Source organism: Rattus norvegicus, chromosome 2, assembly GCF_021556685.1.
Source record: "Rattus norvegicus strain SHRSP/BbbUtx chromosome 2, alternate assembly SHRSP_T2T, whole genome shotgun sequence".
In the NCBI taxonomy this organism is placed as follows: domain Eukaryota; kingdom Metazoa; phylum Chordata; class Mammalia; order Rodentia; family Muridae; genus Rattus; species Rattus norvegicus.
Window position 1 is genome coordinate 37,079,639 of NC_141535.1, and position 25,783 is coordinate 37,105,421.

The following is a 25,783-nucleotide window of genomic DNA, read 5'->3' on the forward strand; positions in this document are numbered from 1 at the left end:
GGGCTTGGCAGTGTTGACAGGAACGCTGAGGGGACTGGGGGACCGAGGTGAGTTGGAACCGGCTCTGACTGGCTAAGCAGGGCTTCCTTACGGTTCTAGTTTTCTGTCAAGGGTAATGGCAGCTCGCGAGTTTGGGGGACCCATCCCCCCAAAATCGGACGCTTACGGCCTGCGAACTGGGTGCCTCGCTCTTCTCGGCCTCTCGGGCCAATACCATTCTAGAACCTACCCGGTTTTATGAGAAAAGTCCGAGGGGAGGGAACTTTCGGTTAAAAAGAATGACGTTGATTTAGATCAGCTAAACTATACATTGAAATTACTATAATTTATAAGGTGGGCTCCCAGTATTAGAATATTCTTTTTGACTTGTCGGGTGAATGGATGTGACGCTAGAAAATCAAGAAGATAATGTGTATTGTGTTCCGTTTTTCCACTTGCCTGTTCACGAGCCAGTCTGCGTCAAATGATTGGCATAGTTATATACAATGAATCTTTGCTATTTCTGGGTCTCTATATTTCTGTGTGGGTTTTAGAATTTCCTCATCAAGTGCGATGTAGTTTTTATAGCCTTTAGGATTTTAATTAAAATAAAATAGGTCAGTTTGGGGGGAATTGACATCTTTACGTTACTGACTCCTTTAATATAGGGCCGTGTTATCGTGCTGTATCTATTTTACAACTTCTCCGTTGGTAACTTATCAGTTAAGCAATTTAAAACTTAAAAATTACATATGAGTAAAAAATAAATTGGGATGGTGTTTATTCTGATTTATATCTGACTTGTAACCTACAGGTTCTCTTTGTTGTTATCTCTCTGTCTACATCCTTAAAATTACCTAATTTTAAATCTCATGATACACTATTATCCCCTGTTCTTTACAGCAGCCATCACTAGTAACCTTGTGACATGTTTCATTACTCTTGGATGACTATATTCCCTAATATGCTATCGTTTTAATTGGGCCACTAATTACTAATTTAAAATGGACTACCATCCAAAGTTACTTTATATTCTTTGAGTTCTTTTAAAGACCAAAAAAATAACCATTCTGTATACCTTTCCCCCTTTATTCTTAAAATTTTGGTTGAAACCCTTATCCCTTATTCGGTAGCTATTTCTCTGAACCCTGCCTCCTTTTGAGACAGGATTTTTTAAAGGATAGCTATCCACCTCCCTCTGCTTCTGCCTCCCTAAGTGCTGAGATTAAAGGCATGGGTCATAACACCAGGCTGTATCTGCTCTTAAAATTCAAATTCCTTCTCTTGATAATTATTCACAATGGATCATCTTAGTTATCATTTCATTTAGTTGGAAGAAATAACTCAAACACAACTTCCACAAGCTCTTACCAATACATCTATTCACCCACCTGAATTTTGCACTCTTGCTATTCTACTGACTCTCCTATTATAATGAAAGTTTAAAATTTAGTTAGTGGACTCTTGATTACATATCTGGGCTATTGTGAATAGTACTGTAATAAACAAGAGATTGTAAATATCTTTTCATCATGCTAGTTTCCTTTGGGTATATATCTAATAGTGGAATTTCTGGCTCCTATGGTTGTATTGTTTCTAATTTTTGCTGTTACATTCCTACTCTTTTATAATGGCTATACTAAAGTCTTCCCTCCAACAGCAGTGTGTTCATGTTTCTTTTTTTTATAAAGGAAAATTTACTTTTATTTATGCGAGTACACTATAAATGTCTTCAGACACATACTAGAAGATTGCATCGGATTGCATTACAGGTGGTGAGCCACCATGTGGTTGCTGGGAATTGAACTCAGGACCTCTAGAAGAGCAGCCAGTGCTCTTCACCACTGAGCCATCTCTCTAGTCCCCCATTTTTCTCTTTCAATAGAAAGGGTTTTTGTTTGTTAGTCACTGTTACATTCAGCAAATAGTTGTTAAATGCATGTATCTTTTTTTTTTTTTTTTTTTTTTTGGTTCTTTTTTTCGGAGCTGGGGACCGAACCCAGGGCCTTGCGCTTCCTAGGTAAGCGCTCTACCACTGAGCTAAATCCCCAGCCCCCATGTATCTTTTTTTATGTCAGTTGTTGCAGTAAGGTGAAGAAAACTATACAGGAAATGTCAGAGAATCAACAACACATAGATCCAGATGTGATCGCTGCTAAAGATACAGAGGAAGAACTTATCAAACAATGCGAAGAAATGTGGAAAGACGTGGAAGAAGTAAGTGTCCACAGATAAAAGTGATATATTAATGTGATATGTACATAATAGTCTTAGGAAGGAAATATGTTTGTTTTTCCATAACTTCTTTTCTATAAATTATTGTATAGATTTTAACCCTAAAAGCATTCTTTTAAGAAATTTTATACTAGATAAACTGTAGAAAGAGAAGAAAAAATAATGATAGTTCTGGCTCTCAGGGAAATTTTTTTTCTTATAGAGGCCATAGCCATTCATAATAGTGTATATAAGGCACCATTAAGAGTATTATGGTAGAATGCAAAAACTATACTTAGGAGAAATATGCAAGGCATAAGTATAAAGGAGTCGAGATTAGCTTTCTACAAGAAATAAACAAGACCTTGTGAAATTAGGACAAGACAAAAATAGGAAAGTCAGAATGTATAGTTTAAAGAGGTTAGAGAAATCTAAGTAAGATATTATGGAAAATATATACTAGGAAAAGGAAATCTTACAAATTGAGACTGCAGAGAATTAGCATAGAACAAAAACATGGATTTTGTGGAGTATGTACATTGGGAGATCACAAAAAGGTTGAAATTCACTGTGAAATGATCGACTACATTAAGAAAATTGTTTTGTTATATTTTAAGACAAGAGTACAGAAACAGGATGTTTTAAGAGAATCTAGTAGTCATCCTGTTAAGAAGTAATGAAGGTCTGAATAGTATCATTGCAAGAATGAGTTCAAAAGATTTTAAGGAGGTTGGAGCTAAAGGATACAAAAGTTAATAAATGCAGATTAGAGGAAATCATGAATCATTCAGTACCTGTTTGGGACAGTAGATGTTGACTGAATTAGTACTCAAAATAGAGAACATTGCAATAGAAATAATACATAATTAAGAATCATGAGTGAAACAAATATAGAAAGTTAAAATGTTGACTTTGAAATTATGTACATTTTTTATTTTAGTGAGATAAGGATACTTGATGCACTATGTTATTTTGGTAAAAATTTTCTCTTTAACATATCATAATATAAGATATAGGTCATAGGCTCATGTGGTGTCCTACTTCAGTAAAGTGCCAGCAGGAGAGGTGAATGAGTTGTTTATGAATACAGAGAGCATCCTGTTCTTTCACTGAACTGTATGAGTAGGAAAGGCTAGTAACGTTTTTAAAAATCATTTTGACAAAGTCTTTGGTACTTTATGTCTAATGTACGTACTAAATAATTCTTATAATTCTTTTTTGTTATTTTTCATTATAGAAACTTGCATTTTAAAAGTCACTTTAAATTTTACAGAAAATTAGTACAACCAGATATGAGGGCAGATAAGACTTAAGCTCCTCATATTTTTACCTATCAAAGACAATCATTTACATTGTTGGATAATTAAAGTCGAGCAAACAATATTTCTTGGAGGCATATTATGTTAACTATTTACTTATTTTGTTATTATTCTATAGTGCTTTTTACATGTTCACTTACCTCCCCTTTTTTTCCTGTTATGTGGCTTATAATTCATCTAGCTACTGGGTGTTCTAGCAGGCACTGTGCCGTGCAGAGTGAGGGTACGGCTGAAGTTTCTGTGGTGCTCTATTTAGATACATGCACAGCTCCTGCTTTGTCTCTGAGACATCGACTTTGGAGCTAGTTTCACGGCCTTCCTCATCTGATGTGGAAGCTTAAGTACATTCTGTATCGCATATTTATATGTTCTTAAAAGGGTGTTGTATTGAGTGTGTATAGAAAGGGAAAAGGGAATTGTCTGTGGAGTGTAAGTGTGTCATTTGTTTTTCTTTATTTTTTTTATTTTTTAAATCAAGTGTCAGAATAAATTATCACTTATTGGACCCGAGACACTCACTAACTCAAATGCTCAGGTATGAACTTTTTATATTCCTATCTTGAAAGTAGGTAAGCAGAATTCATTCTTTTTGTACAAAAAGTTTGTGTTTATATTAATTCCAATATAATAGCCTTGTTAATACTTATATTCTTTTAAAATTAATTAGCCTTCTCACTCTTCTTCCTCACTCACTCTTCCTTCCGCTCTTCCACTCTCTCTCTCTCTCTCTTCCTCTCTTCCTCTCCTGGCTTGACATGAAAAAAAAATTAATTAGCCTGTGTGTGTGTGTGTGTGTGTGTGTGTGTGTGTGTGTGTGTGTGCATGTGAGAGAGAGAGAGAGAGAGAGAGAGAGAGAGAGAGAGAGCGCATGCGTGAGCAACTTTGTGAAGTCAGTTCTCACCTTTCACCTTTACAAATGTTTCAGGAATTAAGTTTAGGTGGCCAGGTTTATGCTAATTACCTGCTGAACCATTTCATGGACTCTAATACCTATATCCTTAAATAGTTGGAAAACTCTTTTGTTTAAAATAAAAAACAAAGTACAAACCCAAGAACCAATTAAATAATTGTCCTCAAAAACATAGTTATCCATCAAAGATGCCCCAAAACTTAGTATCAAAGAATGGAAAAAAAATAACAAAGAAACAGGAAATATGTTTATAAAAAAAGGGAATAGTTATATTTATATAACTATTTATATATTTATATTTATATAACAAAAGAAAATTCAAACCAGAACTAATTAGAAGAGATAAAACAAGATATTACATGTTAAAACAAGATACTACATGTTAATAAAAAGGATCAATTCATCAAGATAACACAGCTGTAATCTTTTGAGCACCAAATATTGGAACCCATAATGTTATTTTTTTATCCATAAAAATGTATACATATACTGTGTATAAACTCTACATGTAACTATCCTATGATTTTTCTTGGGAAAATATGGTTTCTTTATTATAGAAGTTAAGGCCTTATTAAATATGAATCATTGGATACTAGACCTATGGTTTTCACACAGTGCACCAAGCACTGACTTTGAGAGGAGTGTTTCTATACCCGTTAAACATGTACTGTCTAAGTTACAAACAACTAAAGAGTGTAGTTTGTGGTTTCCTGTTGTGTTGAGAGTTCTCAAGTGATCTTTTGCAAGTTTGATGATTCTTAAAGCAGATGCATAGGACTTAATAGGTAGTCTGCTTATGGCTGAGATTTATGATAGTGAAAGGATACAGAGTCACATCAGCAAGGGGAGAAGGTACATGGGATAAAGTTGAGAGGAAACAAGATAGGAACTTTCAGGAGTTGTCTCACAATAGAGTCATTTAATACTATATTAGCCTATCAACTTGTCGGAAACATTATTTACCCTTAGAGAAAGGTGGCATCTAAACCTAGCAGATAATCAAAATACTAGAAGATAAAGCAGGTATTCAGCATAAGCTAGGTTCTTTGCTTGAATAGTTTTGGCATTGGAAGCCACTCTTAAGAAGGTCAGTTTTTGGAAGCCATCTTGAAATCATCCCAAGTTCACAAATCCAAGGCAAGGGCTTTTTAAGCAGTAGCAGTTTCTGCTTCCCTTTGACGCCTCCTTTCTGCATGGACAGTAACTTCATTCCTGTAGTGCTCAAACTCAGTTTTCTGTGCTTTGTTTTCAAAGCCAGGGTCTCATGCAGCCTACTCTGGCTTTGAACTTGCTATGTTGAAGCTGATCTTGAACTGAGTCTTGGAGTACTGATTTGCAAGCATATGTCACTATATTTGACTTAATTCCTTTCTGAAGCAAAAAGCTATACTTATGGAGAAAACTTTGATAATGTATAGCTTTAAAATATAACTGCTGTTTTATTTTTAGAAACTTCATAAGAGAATCAAATTTGTCATCATACCAAAAACATACTCACCATAATTTATAGATTACTAATATATATTAAACAATGCTTTTTTTCTTTCTTTTTTCTTTTTTTTTTTTTTTTTTTTTCGGAGCTGGGGACCGAACCCAGGGCCTTGCGCTTGCTAGGCAAATGCTCTACCACTGAGCTAAATCCCCAACCCCTAAACAATGCTTTTTTATTTGACATTGGAACCAGTTTATCATTATCTTCACATATATTGTTGGTGTTTTTTGAAGCACAACTAAAAGTGGTTATAATATTTTTGAAAGATCACAGAGAGGAAATGAACATATTTAAGGAACATTTAACTAAAAATGCTGGCAGGACATAACATGCTTTTATTTTAGGAGGAGAATGTCTTTCTTGTTTTGTTTTCTTAAGATATATTTAGGAAGTAAATATGATAAGCTTCGGTTCTTTTAGATTTGGTAGTAAAGCCAAATTCATTATTTTCCACAGCATACTATATATCATTGCTGCAAAAAGCCACTTATGAGCAATAGTTGTTATGACAGAGTATGCTTGGCAGTGCTATTTTGTTATCCACTTGTTTTACAACTATTATTAGTGTATTGATTATATTTTCATTAGTATTCTATAAGAAATAACTTGAAGTCTTCTTTTATAGCTCTCATTACTTATTATGCAAGTGAAATGTTTGACTGCTGAACTTGGTCAATGGAACAAAAGAAAACCCGAAAGTAAGATTCTTATTTTTTGGTTTTTATATCATAGACAAATTAATGGGGTATTAAATTAATGACCTCAAGAATGACAAGATTTATTTGCTTTCAATATTGCCCATGGTTGTTAATACCAGGACCCACTCCATTTTTCTTTTCTACATTAAATTCTTACGTTAGGACATAATAACTTGAACTGTGAAGATTTTATTATAGTAATTATTTTACTTATTTACACTGCCTTATGATCAGTAGAAACTGTGAACTGTTAATAAATGAAACTTACATGGTGGAAAAGTTACTTTATATATATTTTTGGAATAGGAAACATTTAGTTTTTATGCTATTTCTTGAGTTGTCCAGTGAGAACCAAATACACTTTTTGCCTTTATTTAAAGAATGGCAGATGGCTTAAAATGTTACAGCAGCAAGACCCAACTAGTAGATATTATTGGTAATACTACTACTACTACTACCACCACTACCACCACCATCACCACCACCACCACCACCACCACCATCACCACCACCATCACCATGAAAGTCTAAGCTTCCTGAGCCATTTATTTTTGTATCTGATTATCTGTATAGATTGTTCTGGTTTTTTTCCCCACATCTATTTTGTTTCTTTTCCTCCCATTACTTTTCCTTTGACTTGCCCCACCACAACCACTTTCAGTCTTAGCCTTCCTTTTCTATATTATTCTTTGTGTCAGTTTTGGGGATTCTCTATGTAGCAGTCCTAGGCTATCTCCTTTTTTCCGATAGTATCATCTATATTCTTGGTTTTATTTACTCATGCTAATTCCTTAATTGTTCCACATTTTTGCATTACTGCTTGATAGCCTTTAATTTTAGCACTCCAGTTATATAGTGGTGGTATACAGTTGTAATTTTAAATTAAAATTTGCCTGTAACTATATTTTTTCTTCTTAGCATTATACTTGAGAATCTCTTATGCAGCTGTTAAGTTGGTATTCTTTTCCTTTTTTTAAATTTCTTTTTCTTTTTTTTTTTGTTTTTTTTTTTTCATCTTTATTAACTTGAGTATTTCTTATTTACATTTCGATTGTTATTCCCCTTCCCTGTTTCCGGGCCAACATCCCCCTAACCCCCCTCCCCTTTTATGTGGGTGTTCCCCTCCCCATCCTCGCCCCTTACCGCCCTCCCCCCAACAATCACGTTCACTGGGGGTTCAGTCTTGGCAGGACCAAGGGCTTCCCCTTCCATTGGTGCTCTTACTAGGCTATTCATTGCTACCTATGAGGTCGGAGCCCAGGGTCAGTCCATGTATAGTCTTTAGGTAGTGGCTTAGTCCCTGGAAGCTCTGATTGGTTGGCATTGTTGTTCATATGGGGTCTCGAGCCCCTTCAAGCTCTTCCAGTTCTTTCTCTGATTCCTTCAATGGGGGTCCCGTTCTCAGTTCAGTGGTTTGCTGCTGGCATTCGCCTCTGTATTTGCTGTATTCTGGCTGTGTCTCTCAGGAGAGATCTACATCCGGCTCCTCTCGGACTGCACTTCTTTGCTTCATCCATCTTATCTAATTGGGTGGCTGTATGTGTATGGGCCACATGTGGGGCAGGCTCTGAATGGGTGTTCCTTCTGCCTCTGTTCTAATTAAGTTGGTATTCTTTAGAGATGTGTACTCAGCTGTTGTTCTTTTGTTGTTTTTTTCATAGTCAGGGTTTCTGCTATGTAAACATATCCCAGTGCTAGCCTAGAACTTAGGGGACTTGTGCCTTAGCCTCACTGCAAGAGAATTGTATGTATTTACCACTATCATACTTAGTTTTATTCAATTGTTATCCTACATGCTATACCAGCTATTTTAGGCTTCTGTGTGTTACATCTGTAATATGACTTCAGAATTAGTTTACCAAGGCTGTAACAAAGAATCTTACAAAGTATAATGAGATGTGTAACATAAGCATTGGAGATTTATCTTATCATAGTTCTAGATCCTAGCAGACTCCACTAATAATTTGTTTTATTGTTGTTACAAAATTCCTGACAGAAGCAACTTGGAGAAGAAAGGAAATTTTTGTATAAAAGTTCTAGAGGATGTAGTCATGGCAGGAAAGGTAAGGTGACAGGAGCGAGGATTGGCTGGTCACTTGGTGTCCAGTTTGGAAGAAAGGGAGATGAATGCTTATGCTCAACTTGCTTTTTGTTTTTTCTTTCTTGTTTTATTTTTTTGTTTGTTTTTAATTCATTTGGGATTCTAGCCCATGGAATATTAATGTATACATTTAGGGTGGATGATCCCACTTCAATTAACCTAATATAGAAAAATCTGTCACAGTCATGGCCAGTGAGTTATTTCCGTGTGAGCCTAAATCCTATCAAATTGACAATAAAGACTAACCATCAGGTGGCCTAAGTTCAAGTTGTCAGCAAAGTTGATTTCTTTTGGGGTCTCTTATTAGCTTTAAATAGCCTTTGTACTGTCAGCCTTCCAGCACTAAGAAAATACCTGAGTTAAGTAACCTTGAAAATGCTCTAGAATTTTTTATTTAAAATTAGAAACAACTTTTGCTTGGTGCCAATGGTAGGGTACAGGCATCAGAACAAAATGTTCAAATCATGAGCTTTGAAGCAGAGAAGAGACCAGGGTCCCACACTCTCCTAACGAGCTGTGCTGCTAATGATCTAAAGACTACTATGCCCCATCTTCTCAAGGTTTTATAGTATCCCCACTTAGATAGTCCCGAGGACCAAGCCTTTAACACACGGAATTTGGAAAACATTTATTCAAACTATAGCAGTCATCTTTTATTGTCTTCATCTGTGTTTCCCTGTGCCTCTCTTTAGCTTAATCTCATTGGATTAGGGCTCATTCTAATAATATCATGCTAACTTAATTGCTTATCAGTAATGTTGAGTTTACTGATTGGATATTGGATCCAATATTGGATATTGGATATTAGAAGTTAAGCATGAATTTGGGGTTAGGGGCATAATCCAGTTCATAATTATTTTCACATATATGTTCAAACAAGAATTCTCTGTAGCAATGGACTCGGATTTTTTTGTCCATCCCAGATCTTATCTAAAATACCTAATTCATGATTTCTCCAGTTCATGAACTGGTATTTGATGAACTATATGTACATTTTACATTTTTCCTAGATCTTTCTTTGTACTTCAAACATAGACAGTTACTAAATATTGAGCTGCTACTTTAATCAGCAGTCTTTTAGGTCAGTATGATTCATGAGCTTTTTGTTAGTTTCTTACCAGTGACTTCTTTTCATCATTGAAACTTTTAAACTTAAAAATTAAGAGACTAATTGAAGGAACCCCAGTAGACAACAACTGATATTAAAGTTTTTGAAAGTTTTTGATTTTTTTCAAAGTTGTACAAAAGAACACATTGATTTTCTATCAATTTTGTAGGTCAAGAGTCTGAGCACATTTATAGGAATCAACACAGCTCAGCTTAGATCTACTTCAAAGCTTTTTCCAAGTTGTTAAAACGATTTATTTTCTTGTAATTGTAAAAAAAATCAGGGTAGCTTCATTAAAGTGTTTGAGTGCATGTGTGTTTTAAGGAACTATACACATGTGTGGTTGGGCACTGAACAGCATTCCTTGGGTGTCATCTACTTTTCTTTTTTGAGGCAGGGTCTCTCACTGGCTTGGAACTCAATCAAGTAGGCTAGACTAGCTGACTAGTGAGCCCTGGGGATCCATCTTAGTCTCCCTGGCCCTGAAAATCCGAACCCATAGCACCATGCTCAGGTGTTTTACGTGGTTCCAAGTACCGACCTCATGTTCCCGTAAGGTGATTAGCATATAGCTCAGGAGAGCAGGAGAAAGTACAGAGCTTATTGCTTTGTTTCAAGAACCTCGGTCATCTTTATGGTTTATAATTAGTGACAAATTCTGTACATTTTTCTTTGTCTGAGAATATCGCTATTTCTTCTTTCTTAAAGAATATTTTCACTGATTATGCAGAAGTTATCTTCCTTATCATCTGATGAGTCTGCTGCTTCTGCCTTCCTGGCTATAAGTAAAGCAAAATACTGTTTTCTGTATATGGTCTTGTTGTTTCTCCCTTGGCTGCTTTGAGGAATTTTAGGTTTCAGATGAAATTACAGTTTATCTTGGCATAGGTTTCTTTAGATTTACCTTATCTGACGTTCAGTTTCTTAAATATGTGGAATTATGTCTTTTGCAAAACTTGAGAAACTCTGACATTCTTTCTCCATATTTTTTCAGCCTCTTCTTAGTCTTTTCTCCTTTACTGAAGCTCCAGCAACATGATGTTGTATCGTTTGTTACAGTTCCACAGCTCTCCTAAAGTTCCCTTTTCTAGATGTTTAATTATGAAAAAAAAAAGCCACATAAAATGTATTCCTTCCCACCGTAAATAGTCTCTGAAAGTCTTTGCATTGCATTTGTTGAAATGGGTTAGCACTTGTGTTAGCCACCTGTTACTGAAAAATCATAGGAATAGCAGTTTATCAATAGTCAAAGTTCATTTGGCTTGTGATTCTAGAAGTTTCAGTCCATGGTCATTTGGCTGTGTCACTTTGGACCTGTAGAAAGGGAAAGCATGGTGACTGCCCATGTTGCTTATGTCATGGTCTCCAGGTTTCAAAGAAAAAGCATAAAGGTACTGGGTTCCAGTGCTCAGGGCCACCTCTCTAGTTACCTAATAATTTCTATCTACTATGTTTTACCTCAGAAAGTTTCCCTTAGCTCTCGTTAGACTCAAAGTTGGCACCCAAACCTTCAACACATGATATAGTTGATTCCAAACTACACAAGTGTTGCTCTAGAATTACTTACAACTGAATAGTAGGCAAGCTTTTAGTAATATATCATTTGATAATTTCAAATCTCATTTGATTAAAAACTAAAATTTTGAATAAATATTGATGTTATTAATTTCTCTGTGGGAAATTAAATGTTTATTTCTCCTGTTGCAAAAACTTTGTACATAATTTGCTGTATATAATTTGTTGATTGTAGATGCATTTTTACAAAGAAATATGACATAACCTTACAGAGTTTTAACTATATTTCATTCTATATAATTCCATTTCTGGGGAGTATGGTGCTTGAAATGAAAAGCACTAGTACATAAAGACATAAAATCATGTCTAACACAATATTAATACTCAATTCAGAAATTACCACTACAACATGATACATATACATACACATAAGACACTATGACATTATGAAGTGATGACTACTTCTGTACTGTGGGTGTGCTGCTGAGTGAACATGGTGGTGACATGCTTGATATGCTAGTCTTACAAGAGTAAGTGACAAGAAATAAACCTTTGTGTTTGTGAATGCTTCCATATATATATATATATATATATATATATATATATATATATATATATATGATCTATGACTGCAGAGAAAATAACCCAAGGAGCCCCCTTTTACAAACACTACTAAGCATGGTTTTTAGGCTTTAGGAAAGAAAAGAACTTAAAAACAAATGCACAGATATCAAATTATCCACTGTTATATACTTTTAGTTATATGTGTAAAAATATTAATCTAGAAGGCATAAAAATAAATATATTTTATAAAAATTTGGTAATATATGAATGGAATAGAAAAGCCACAAAATCAAATTCTTGAAAATTAACTAAGAGCTATGACTTTGTTTTATTTTATTTTTGTAGCAGTTCCCCTCACTGAAGGCGTTTTGTTAACATTAGGAAAAGAAGAGGTGAGTTGTTCATGGTTAGTAATATTCCAAATAATAAGTAAACTAAACCACTCGACACATTAAAATTTATGTGTTTTATTGAGCTAAGTATTTTAAAGATTTGAGCTTTTTTATTTTTGCTGTTTGTATATATACTAATTCTGGTGTGAGTGTGAGAATGTGTGCATGTGCAGGTCAGGGGACAACTTTGAGACAGGATTTCTTTGTTGTTTTCCATTGGGTGTGCCAGGGTAGCTAGCTCACAGGCTTCTAAGCACTCTCCTGTCTCCACCTCCCATTTTGCCATAACCATGCTGGGATTCCATCTTTAGGTGTGAATAATTTTCTAGAGAGACTCACAGATCTCACAGAAACATGCTTATTCATTTGTTATAAAAGGCATCACCCAAAAAATGCAGATGAATAGCTAGATAAAAACATGTATAGACTAAGGTCTATAGGAAAGGGAATGGAACTTTGGTATCCTTAGTGCCACCGTGCCAGACCTTCCCATCCATTTAGCTGTCCAGAAGTTCCCTGAGCCCAGTCCTTTTGATTTTTACATGGAAACATTACTATGGAGGTGAAATTGATGAAATAATTGGTCAATGATTAGCTTAACTTTCAGCTCTTTTTCTCTTTTCAAAAATTGGAGGATAGGGTAAACGTCCCAATCACCTGATCATGTCTTGATCTTTCTAGTCTCTAGCCCTCATCTTAAAACTGGCTAGGTTCTGCTTTTCATTCACTAGTATATAAAAAGGTATCTACCATGTTAGGAATTTCTAGTGTGTTAGGAATGCTAAGCCAGGAAAAAGGGATTTAGACCAAAATATCTTGGCATGGTGACTCACAGCTGTCATTGGAAAGTTGGGACAGGAGAATTGTCCTGTTCATAGTAAGTTTGGATTAATTAGTCTGGGTTACCTGTCTCAAAATATGAATGGGGTTAATAGCTATTTTATAGGATACTGTTGCACAGTGGAGAGAAGGCTGTTTTTATTATAAAGAAACAAAGATTAGCCAGGCAGTGGTGGCTCACACTTTCAATCCCAGCATTTGGGAGGCAGAGGCATGCAATTCTCTGAATTTGAGGCTAGCCTTGTCCACAGAGCAAGTTACACAGCTGGCCAGGGCTACGCAGAGAAACCCTGTCTCCCAAAACCAAAAACTAAACCAAACCAAAAACAAAACCCAACCAAATCTGTGGCCTATTCATATTCCAAGATTGAGAAAGTAGGTATGACATAGAGGGGTGGCAAATGTACAAACTAGGGATATTTTGGGTAGTTGGGGGTGGGGTGGGGACAGACCGAGCTATGAGAGCCACACTGGTGGGGAAACCTGAGGGAACCCTGTTTATTGTCTCCTAATTTCAGTGCTTTCAAACTGCCTGGATAAACCACTCTGCTAGAGTCAGAGGACTGCAGAAACTTGAGTGATCCACTGGACTTGGGCTCAGGCCTCTAGGTCTTTGCCTTAAAGCAGCAAACTTTATGTTAAATAGAGGCAGCTTCTAAGGCCAAACAGTTGCTCTCTGTAGCGTCAAGCTCTTAACTTACACAGTAATCGTTAAGAACTGGGGCTTACTGCCTTTTACCAAGTTGAACCACTTCTCAGCATGGAGCGTGGATAGTTAAGTCTCCTTCTCTACTCCATTTTCTAGTCGGGCACTCCAGCAAGAGTTCCCAGAGTGTCTAGTTGTAGCAGTGTGAGGAAGGACCAACTGGGATTTTTTTCTGTAGGTGTGGTCTGCTACTTAGGAGTCACTCCCACACTGATCTATATTTCCCTACCCCCACACCACCCCCACTGAATTTAAAGTTTGTGAGTGCTATGGGCTTGTTCTTTGATTAGGATCACCAGTTTGTTCTCACCAGAGCTGCATGACTTGTGGTTTCAGCTTTGAATTCCCCTTCCTTTCTGTCAGTGTGGATCCCTGTGACCCCTGTGCAGAGGTAGAGCTTTAGAGGCTTCTCCTACCTCTCTGCATAGCCTTTCTTCTTCATCATGCTTTTCAGCTGCTCCATCATCTCTTTCATGCTTTCTGTTCTTCCTTTCTTTAAATTATGTTTTAAATATTTTGACTCTTCTCATTTCCAGAGTCCCAGAAAGGTAATAATTCCCTTCGTATTCACAAAGGAATTTATTCCACCTCTGGATAACTGAAATATAGTGGGCAAAAATGAGCAAAACAAAACCAAAATGATGTTTATATTTATCATAGCTGTGCTTAACTAGAAAGAGGAAAATTTCCTTTATAAGTGTTTCTGAAGAATTTGTTTCTGTTACGATCAGAATCAAATCTGGGGAGGGCTTTGTGCATGATAGAAGGAAAACTTTCCCATTGAGCTCCATCCTTAGATCCATCCTTTTATTCAAAGTAAGGATTAACAGTAAGTTTTTCATGCTTTCTGAATTCATGATAATGACTTAAAGAGCTAGCTTTTGGCATCATTGAGTTCTTTCCTCCTGACCTCCTCCTCTGTCTGTTCCTTTCACCCCTTCCCACATTTCATTGTTTTTTGTTCCTTATTGTTCCTTTTTAAAAAAGATTTATTTATTTATTTATTGAATATGAGTACACTGTAGCTGTCTTCAGACACATCAGAAGAGGGCATCAGATCCCATTACAGATGACCGTGAGCCACCATGTGGTTGTTGGGAATTGAACTCAGGATCTCTGGAAGACTTTTAACCACTGAACCATCTCTCCAGTCCCCATTATTTCTTTAGAATTAAGAGTTTTATTTTTAATTTTTTTAGTTTATGATAAAAAATAAGACCATTAATTTGAGAGTGTTGCTTTGTTTCTTTATATTTCTAACAAGGATTTTAAGTTATATTATATCTGAGTATTTATATATTTTATGTATGAGTGCTTTGTTGTTTTTTTTTGTTTTTGTTTTTGTTTTTTTTTTTTGTCCGGAGTTGGGGACTGAACCCAGGGCCTTGCGCTTGCTAGGCAATTGCTCTATCACTGAGCTAAATCCCCAACCCCGAGTGCTTTGTTTGAATGTATGGCTGCACACCAGAAGAGGGCATCAGACCCCGTTATAGATGGCTGGCTGTAAGCCATCATGTTGCTGGGAATTCAAATCAGGTCCTCTAGAAGAACAGAACATTCAGTGCTCTTAACCACTGAGTCATTTTTCAAGTTCTGCTCCTAGAAATTTCAATGTTATGTTTTTATATTTAATCATACTAACTGATGATTGAAGTTATTGTTTCTCAATTTCCTACTTATTGCTTCTTTGTTTCATAGATTTTTTAAAGCTTTTTTAGTGTCCACATATTTGAAGTTTCCTACTTTTATTTGTTAATTTCTAATTTAATTCCATTGTTAGATGATTTAATATGGTACAGTATCAGTATGATATTGTTCTTTTAATCTATTATTGATCTCATTGATACAGTGATATGTATATGCTCATTCTTTTTGAGCCAACTTTTTTGTGGTCTCGTTTTTCTCTTTTTCTTGCTTTACATTTTTTTAAAAGCCACTTTATTACATGTTTTCATTAGGGATCTATTGCTATGATGAGACACCATGACCATGGCAACTCTTGTAAGAGAAAGCATTTAATTGGGGCTGGCAACAGTTCAGAGGTTTACTCCATTGTCATCATGCTAGAAAGCATGGCAGCACACAGGCAGATGGTGCTGCTGGAGAAGGAGCTGAGAGTTCTATGTCCTCTCCTGATCAAAAGGAAGCCAAAAGAGAGAGAGACACTGTACCTGGCTTGAGCATCTGAAACCCTATAGCCCACTCCCATGACACACTTCCTCCCACAAGGCCAGACCTCCTAATACTGCCACTTTCTAAGAGCCTGTAGGTGCCATTTTCATTTAAACCACTATATTACAGCACTGGATTACTAGATATTTCTATTTTGTTCCTTATTTTATTTTTTAGTTACTTTGGAATTTATAAAATACATTTATGGGGTTGGGGATTTGGCTCAGTGGTAGAACGCTTGCCTAGCAAGCGCAAGGCCCTGGGTTCGGTCCCCAGCTCCAAAAAAAGAAAAGAAAAAAAATACATTTATAACTTATAATTTATTTAAAGTTAGAAAAAAAAGTAGTGGAAACCCTTGCAATTCGGAGACTAGAATAGTAATTAACATGTTCTTCCAAGGAAAGAATAGTAGGTAAGAGGTCAGCATTAAGTTTCTCATAGCCTTTTGTGTTGGTCAGGTATCTCAAATATACCAGTGTAACATAATGGTTAATTAGTTAAGTAGCTTTGGTTTCTGCTAGGTCATGCGTATGCTGAACTGGCCACATATAAACCTCCCTGGAGCTAGCACACCCACCCCCCTCTGGTATTCATGAGTTAACATCTTTTAAAATCTGTATGTCACCTCTGATATCCCAAACACAGTCAGGGGAATGGCTGATCAACATGGTGGTTCTCTCTCCCTTGGTTTGTTGCCCCTGCAGTCTAAAAGTCCCGCCTTTGTCTCCCTGCCCAGCCATTGGATTTATAGCAATTCTTTATTACCAATCGGATCCAGTTGGGGCCAGGGACCCTCAGGTCTGTAAGTGTGGTCTTGGGAGCCAAATTAAGACAAAACATTAGAACTAATTCCCAACCTTTGAGTTTATTTTATGTCTGGAATTTTCTGTCTAGATAGTATACTACTTTATTTGGTTTTGGTCTTATTCACATGTTACCTAGTCAGATATATTTCCAAATTATAATACCTTACAGCAGTTCCGCCTTGCACCTCATTATATTATTATTAATTTGTGTTACTTTCTCTTTCTGGTTAGACCACAGTTGCAGGTATTTATTGCTCAGCTTTCTGCATTCCACTCTTTGTTTTCCCCACTCTTTCATTCTTCAGCAATGACTGCCGGCTGATAACTAATAATCAATGTTGAGTTGCAGGTTGAATCAATACTGAAAGAATGATATATACTCTTTGTTTTAATTTTTGTGTATTTTCAACAGAAAAAAAGACCTGATCTACTAAAAGCAGTTCATTAATTTAATTTCAGTTAGAAATTAAAATATGTAGCTTGAAAATCCTTGTATTTTATATTTATCAGTGTCACCAAAACTTACCATCTGCTTGCTGTATATCTATCATTTCCAACTGTTCTGGTTAGCATTTTTACTGTTGGCTTCCACGTTGAAACATTTTAGATCAATTTCACTGTTACTTGAAACTGAACTGTGTATAAGCTAAAAGACAAAGCTTTAGCTTGAATTCTTTTATTCTAGTTCCAAAAGTTGAGATATGATCTTGAAATGGTACGGTCTATCGTTCAATCAGAGAATGAAAAGTTAAAAGAAGACTTAGCAAGGTAAATTTGTAATTTCGATTAAGCATTGATACAAACTGAGTTTGCACTTAAATATTATTTTGACTATTGTTTTTGATGCTTAAAGGGAGCAACAGTGGTTGGATGAACAGCAGCAAATACTGGAAACTCTTAATGTATTACACAGTGACTTGAAAAATCGGGTTGTAACATTTACTGAATCAAGGTAATAAATTTTGTATTCTGGATTTTTTCAAACAGATTTTTTTTTTGAAAAAGAAAAGTACTTATTATATAATGTAGACCAAAAGGTGGTCCTAAGTTTTGCCAACTATTAGTTGTTTCATCTTTTGGGATGACTTATCTTACTGTACTGTTTTACTACGTGTTGTAAAGAATGCTCTGGTTATATGGATCAATAAAACTTCACAACATTTTGGTCAGTTTCCTGTATAACTAGTAGTGTGCACAAATATAATTTATCAGTTTAATGTTTGTCTTATTATTTTTTATTATTAGAATTTTTAATGAACTGAAAGCCAAGATCCTTAGTATAAAAGAATTTAAAGAGAAGCTCCTACTTGCCTTGGGTGATTTTTTAGAAGATCATTTTCCACTGCCTGATGGAAATACTCAAAAGAAAAGGGTAAGTTTTAGAGAAACAATCTCTAAATTGTTATAATTGTACTTGTTTTTGATAGGAACAAAGCAAAGGAGTGAGGCATAGTGAGACATGTACACAAATATTCCTGTATCCTATCATAGTTACTGAAAAATCAGAGATACTTTATTATTTAATAAAATGGGATTGGTTAAATACATTTTTAAAGATTTAATGTTTTATTTATTTATTTGTGTGTGTATTGTATGTGCACCCAGTGCCCACATGCTTGCATTGCACAACTTGTGTATGGGATCAGAGGAAAATCTAATGGGAGATCTTTTCTGTTTCTACTTTGTCTGTTTAACCCTGTCTCTTTCTGCTTCTTGGTATCTGGTCAGCATTTATACTGTATTAGTGAGCAGCTATAACAGAATACCAGAGATGCTGGCGTAAAAGTGGAATTTTTCTGTCTCAAGACTAGAAGTGCAAGATTAAAGCCCTCTCCAGGTTAGGTTAGTTCCTGATGAGTTCTATTCCTGCTGGGAGCTGGTACCTTCTTGCTCTGTTCACATTGATCTCAGCTCTACATTCAGGGAGAAAAATTTTTTTTCCTAAGTTTACACTGAAGTTTACGTTAAGTCTTGTGTCTTAATGTCACACAAAAACAAAACAACACATACATACTCACACACACAAAACCCAAGAAGTAGACCTCATTGGAACTGGTCCCTACCTAGTGACCTCATTTAACACGTGATTACCTACTTATGTCCTGTTTCCAAATACAACTACATCTGAGTTTCAACAAAGACTTTTGAGGTACATAGTTCTGTTTACAATAGTAAACCTTACAACTTAATTACAAACATAAAAAAGAAAGTTAAGAACCCAAGTCCTGGCTCATCATTAATGTGTTAGCGAGTCACTAAGTGCAGTATGTATAGAAACAGATTGATGGGGGGCTGGAGAGATGGCTCAGAGGTTAAGAAAGAGCACTGACTGCTCTTCCAGAGGTCCTGAGTTCAATTCCCAGCAACCACATGGTGGTTCACAACCATTTGATATGAGATCTGATGCCCTCTTCTGGTGTGTCTGAAAACAGCTACAGTGTATTCTTATGCGTAAAATAAATAGTAAAAAACAAAACAAACAAACAAAAACACCAAACAGATTGATGGCTGATTGGCATAGTAGAATTTTATTCTTGTTTCTATACCATCAATGATAAATATGACTTTAATAACTCTGTAGAAGAAAAATGAAATTCAAATGTTGAACTTGAAGAAATATTTCTTTGCTTCAAATCGTTTGAACACTGGAGAGAGACCTCTAATACAAAAGAAACAAATTATAAAAAATATAAATGTTTGAAGTTTGTATAACTTTATCTCTCAGTTTTAAGTAGTATGAATGTACCGATATGGAAATAAGAAAATACTCTTACACCTGTACCCCCATTCTAATTTTGTGTTATTTTTACTTTCAGTTTTTATTTGTATTGAGACACTACCATTAGTATGTTTAGCCCTTATTCTATTTTATATTGGATTCATTACTTATTTTTTATCAGTTCTTAAATTCAAGCTAATAATTTTTAGAAGCTATTTTATTTATCTTCTTTATTTTATGTTTTGCCTACATATAAACATATATATGTATATGTATGTATGTATGTATGTATGTATGTATTTATACCACATGTGTGAGTTACAGAAGGTTGTGATCCACCATGTGAGTGTTATGAATTGAACCCAGGTCTTCTGGAAGAACAATCAGAGGTCTTAACCACCAAGCCATTTTCTCCAGCCATTTAAAGCCATTTTTTTTTTTTTTTTTTGCCAAATGATTTCTTTAAGAATTTCTGAGACTTAAGTATACCTGTTTAAATTTAATCTGTGTCTTTATATTTGCTAGTCAGTTCTGTAACTGTGCTCTGTTTTCTGTTCTCGTTCTCTCTCTCTCTCTCTCTCTCTCTCTCTCTCTCTCTCTCCTCAGAAGTTAGCAGAACTAAATAGATGGACAAAAATTCTAACATCTGCAGTTGTGTATGAACGTATTCTTTCTTTTTATTTGTGAAGGTTAAATCACACCTAGATCATTTGAGAGACTGAAAATTTTAACCGTAACTATAGTTATGAGGGATATCAAATCTTATGTCATGAGAAAAAGCTGAAGGAACTAATAAGGATTAATATGAAAAACACTTGAGCATTATAATGGCTTTCTTACAGTTTTTTAAAATAAGTTATTTCATGTTATTAAGGTTAAAAATTCAGTGAACTGAGTCAATGCCAGGAACTTTTGATCTATTGGGCGCTATCAAGACCTATGGGAAGGTAAAAAAGGAGGGCTCCCCTAGAAGTCTCCCTGAAATGTAGTAGGATACAATTTGCTTGGAGAATTTTTGTGTAGTTCAAGCATATTACTTAATTTTATATTATATATAATATTTATAATTTATTGTATGTTTATGGGTAGCTTAAACTATCTTAATATAATTATAAAGGTTTCCATTACATTTTTAGGAATCGAACTTCTACTATGAAGTTGTTTACTTTCAGAATTTGTCTTTACTTGTACAATTATAACTTAGAAGTATTTTTAAGCCATATGGTTTGATATTCTGTCATGTTAATTATTATTTACATTTCTCAAAGAAAAATATTCAAGAATTGAATACACAGCTGATAACACTGAATGAAATGTTAGAGGTAAGTGTATGTTTTTTTGCTATCTCTTTAGTGAACAACTGGTGTTAAAGATAAAAAAAATGGGCTTGGGGATTTAGCTCAGCGGTAGAGTGCTTGCCTAGCAAGCACAAGGCCCTGGGTTCGGTCCCCAGCTCCGAAAAAAAAAAAGAAAAAAAAAAAAGATAAAAAAAATGCTACTTTTATTTTCTATTAAGAATACTTGACCTAGGGGCTGGGGATTTAGCTCAGTGGTAGAGTGCTTACCTAGGAAGTGCAAGGTCCTGGGTTCGGTCCCCAGTCCCGAAAAAAAGAACCAAAAAAAAAAAAAAAAAAAAAAAAACTTGACCTAGACATGATAGCATTTGCCTTTAATCCCAGCACTCTGGAGGCAGAGGCAGGCGAATCTCTTGAGTTTGAGGCTACCCTGGTCTACAGAGTGAGCTTCAGAACAGCTAGGGATACAATATGTCTTGAAAAACAAGAATTTTAAAAGTTTGTTTTATTTTTGATTCTTTAAGAGAGTTGCTTATTTAGTGATTTACTTTTTGCACCCTAAAATCTTGTGCTGTTATTCTGAAAGAATTCTAGTTTACAACTCAGTCCTCCACCTAAAACATATAAATGAATATATAATTTTTCCTTAAATAAAATGTTTTTTTATTATAATAGAAAGACTAATTCCAACCTTTCTAGTTTGGTATTTATTTTGCTTTATAAGTAGATATCTTTGTCATTGTAAAAATATACTTGAATTCTAGCCAGGTTATTAAATTTATTAAATATGTGAATTATTTTAGAAAACCTTAGAAAGAGAAGTCAATGAAACGCAAATAGTCATTTGCTTTTTCAATTTTTTCTTTTGTTGAAATAGATTTTTTCATACAGTGTATTCTGATTATGATTTCTCCTTGCCCAACTCCTTTCAACTTCTCTTCTATCTGGAGCCACATCTTTTCTGTCATTGTTTAGAAAACAAATAGGTATCTAAGGAATAATAATAAAATAGAACAAAGATAAACAAATTGGAATAGGACAAAGCAAGAAAAAGCCAAGGCAAATGCATGAGAAACACATATAGATGCAGAGACATACACAGTCACACAATCAGAAATCCCATAAAAACACAAAACCGGAAACCAGTATATATATGTACAAAATATCTATACGGTTTTTAAAAAATGCTTTCCCATGGCATTATGAGACAAAGAACCTCTAAAGAGGCCATTGAGTATATGTTTTTCTTAGGTTCCACTCCTGGACATGGGATCTACCATTGAGAGTTGTGTGTTTCCCAGTGAGACTTTCTTGAAGAAAACCAAACTTCATTTGCAAGTGCTGTCAATTGGAGACAGCTTCTGGATTAGGGGTGGGTTCCCTCCTAGTTCTAGGACTAGTAAATCTAGAAGAGTATTTTCAGAACTCAATGAGTTGGTTATAAGCAATCAGGTTTGCTACCTAAGAATCTCTACTAATAAATATTTTTTATATAATAATCTATCACTGTTTTGAAAAGCTAGATAGGAATAGTTGTTTGATTTATAATCAGAAACTGTGTTGATGTTCCTGACTTCCCTAGTTTAAACTAAAACTGAAGCCTTTCTTGGATGTATTATCTTCTAAAAGGTAAAAAAAAAAAAAAAAAAGTGACTTTAGGCCAGTGAGATTGTTTACTGGTAAAATGTTCTTGTTGCAAAACCCAGTTATTTGAGTTCAATTCCCAGGGAGAGCCATTTCCTGCAAACTGTCCTCTAATTTGTCCATCATTCTGTCTGTATTTGTACATACAGAGAAACAAATGTAATAAATATTTTAAAGTGACACTTTATGTAAAATATTAACATTATCTGAAACACATGTTATAAATTAGGATGCAATATAAAACTTAGAAAATCATTATTTTCTTTGCAGTTCATATTATCAGTGACAAAAATAACTAGTATTTAATCTACGATTTAGTGAAAAAAATTAGCATACTCATTTTAAATTTGAATTTTTGTCATATTTCTACTGTCTTTTTTTTTTTAAAGATTTATTCATTTACTATATATAAGTACACTGTAGCTGTCTTCAGACACACCAGAAGAGGGCATCAGATCCCATTACAGATGGTTGTGAGCCACCATGTGGTTGATGGGAATTGAACTCAGGACCTCTGGAGGAGCAGTCGGTGCTCTTAACTGCTGAGCCATCTCTCCAGCCCTCTACTGTCTTTTTTATTAGAATTTTAATTAATATAATTAATAAAAATTGGAGATGAAAGATAAAATCATTTTATTCTTTTGCTTTCTATGGCATTGGGATAGAAAGCAAGTTCTTACCATAGGCAGCTGCCGTACCAGGGAGTTATATATCCATCTCACAAAAATTTAAATTATATGAAGATAAATAACTACTGTAAAATATGAAAGTACTCATAATACTTAAAAGAAAGGGGATTGTGAGCTTTTTATTTTACAGGATGAAGGACTTGAAATAGGAATATTAGTGACAGTTGACATTTTTATTTTCTACTTTTAAATATTGATATAACTAAGATTGAAATTAGGGGTTGGCGGGTTAATTTTAGTCACTTTTATAACACTTTATATAAATTGTGCCTTTTCTTTTCATGATCTTTAAAATAATAATATTTTTCAGTTAAAAATCTGACATGCAATTAATGATTTGTCATGAATTATGTGTGCACCTAAAGAGTCCTTGATTGTTCTCAGTTCTAAGATCTAGTTTTATAAATTGCTAAAAAACTGAGAGGTAGATGAAGAGGCAAAAGGCAAAATAATAACACATTTGCCACTGTCACCATATTTCATGAAACATTCACTTTCAAACTGAATATAATTGACTATAATTGAACATAATTGCTCCATGAAAAATCACTGCAGATGCCAGTAGGTCTTAGATGTCATTAGTAGGCTTCTGTGAACATTCTGGTGATGACAGTACTGTAGTTTTCTTTTACTTTTTATTTAAGTTTTTGAGAAAACTTAAAAAAATAATGGTTGATTGTGGTATTTTCATGTATATATGTCATTGTACTTGCTCACTTTTGTCCCAATTACTACCTTCTATCCTTACTCCTCTCTTCCTGGTGCCCTTCCTCAAACAGTCTCCCTCACTGTGCTTTTCTTCCCTTCTCTGCCTCTTTCTTTACCCTCTGTTCTATCCCCCTACCACCACTCTTTCATTCCATTCATATATACACACACATACACACACACTCCTATTTAAATCTAGATTCCATATAAGGGAAACAGGACTTTTGTCTAAATTTGGCTTATTTTATTTTAAATTATATTTTCTAGTTCCATTTTTCTAAAATTGAGATAATTTTATTATATGCATATATATTAAATATATTATCCATATATTATTTAGTGCATGTGGGTATTAAGTATGTATATATATTACATTTTATTTATGGACTCATCTGTTGATATCCTGGAGTGAGAGCCCTGCTTCTCAACACCTTAGAACCTAATAAGAAGCCACATTTCCATGAGGAGTAGAATTTGAGAAAAGCTACCCTATAATACTCAAAGTTTATCAAATTTCACTGTAAGATCTCGACACCCTTGGTAAAGTAACCAGAGATATCCAAGGGGAAGATGAAGGAAATGATAACGGCGAACAACTATTTTTGAAGATTTAGTATAGAGCAGATAGTTTAAAGGGCCAAGCTGGTGATTTCTTTTCCCTTCTCCATATTCAGAGACGCTTGCTGTCTTTCTTTTTACTTTGTGTTCAGTTTGTAAAATTTAAATTTTTTTCTCCCACAGTGATGGAGATGATACCCAGGGCATTATGTAGCTGTGTTCTACACCTGATGTACACATTTTATTTTTTATAATTCTTGCTCTTATTTTAAAGGAAATCATGCTAAAAGAAGTAGGAAAGTTGTAAATATTATTAGGTAATTTTTAGAAATTGTTTTCATTTTACTGGGGATTCATTTTAATACATATTTCATCCTCTACTGTCTGTTGTCTTTAAAATCAGATATTGTTTACATAAAAGTAATGGTTATGAACAGTTGTTCAAGAAGAAGAGTAGTCAATATTCTTTGGGGCAAAACTATTGTTTTATGAATGTATGTAGACTTTCCCACAAAAGGTATCTTTTTAATAATTTTTTTCTTAGATGCTTATAAATAGAATGTTCGATGTTCCACATGATCCATATGTTAAAATTAATGAATCCTTTTGGCCACCATATATTGAACTGCTTCTGCGTTATGGAATTGCTTTGAGACATCCAGAAGATCCATCCCGAATAAGATTAGAAGCCTTCCATCAGTAAAATGATGGTCTGTCTTCACACAGTATGGAATCTTTACACTCTCGGATAAACAAATCACAAGACTTTAAATAAAGAATATTATTTGCAAATCAACGGCATAGCCTCTCTTTGTTGTTGTTGTTTTGAAATTCGGTCTCGTGTGTCCCGGCTGGTGTTGGTCTTGTTGAGTAGTCAGTTGGTTTACAGTTCTTACCACCATGCCCTGGTGTCCATCTTTGTATCTTCAAATAGCTTTTACTGCATTGTACATGTTCAGCACGGGCCTTCTCAGCTCATTCAGTGTGTGCAGTTTTACACTGTGCAGGTAGGTAATGCAAGTAGAAACAGACTTTAGAGCATTTACTATAACTTGCCTCATTCACTATTCTTAGGAAAGTTCTTATGAATATGTGATTTTGAAATAACAACAAAGAATCTAAAAAACAACAAAACAAAATAATTTGTGAGTTTTTTCTACTTTACATTTTTAAACTGTGTCATTTAGGCTATTTCAGTTCCATTTGGTATTTAATAATAGCTTTGTATTTAGTAATTATAATGAAAAGTTAGAGATTTTTTTCCTGTGCTGGGGGTTGAACTTAGGACCTTATGCATGGTAGGTAATTAATTTTATGTAGTTATATGGTTAATGATATAACTCCAAAATATATG

At 34.8% G+C, this 25,783-nt stretch overlaps 1 protein-coding gene across 5 annotated transcripts; it reads left to right on the plus strand.

Moving 5' to 3' along the window:
• The first annotated feature begins 9 nt into the window (after nt 1–9).
• Nucleotides 10–25,225, plus strand: Cenpk (centromere protein K). 5 transcript variants are annotated; one of them, XR_015659960.1, is made up of 11 exons: nt 10–47; nt 2,058–2,196; nt 3,991–4,047; nt 6,540–6,612; nt 12,246–12,292; nt 17,502–17,584; nt 17,670–17,768; nt 18,062–18,188; nt 20,410–20,482; nt 20,672–20,857; nt 24,974–25,225. XR_015659960.1 is itself a non-coding variant. In NM_001399198.1 (10 exon segments), coding segments are annotated over 9 exon segments (804 nt in total). In that variant the 5' UTR covers nt 11–47; nt 2,058–2,091; the 3' UTR covers nt 25,133–25,225.
• The last annotated feature ends 558 nt before the right edge of the window (nt 25,226–25,783 follow it).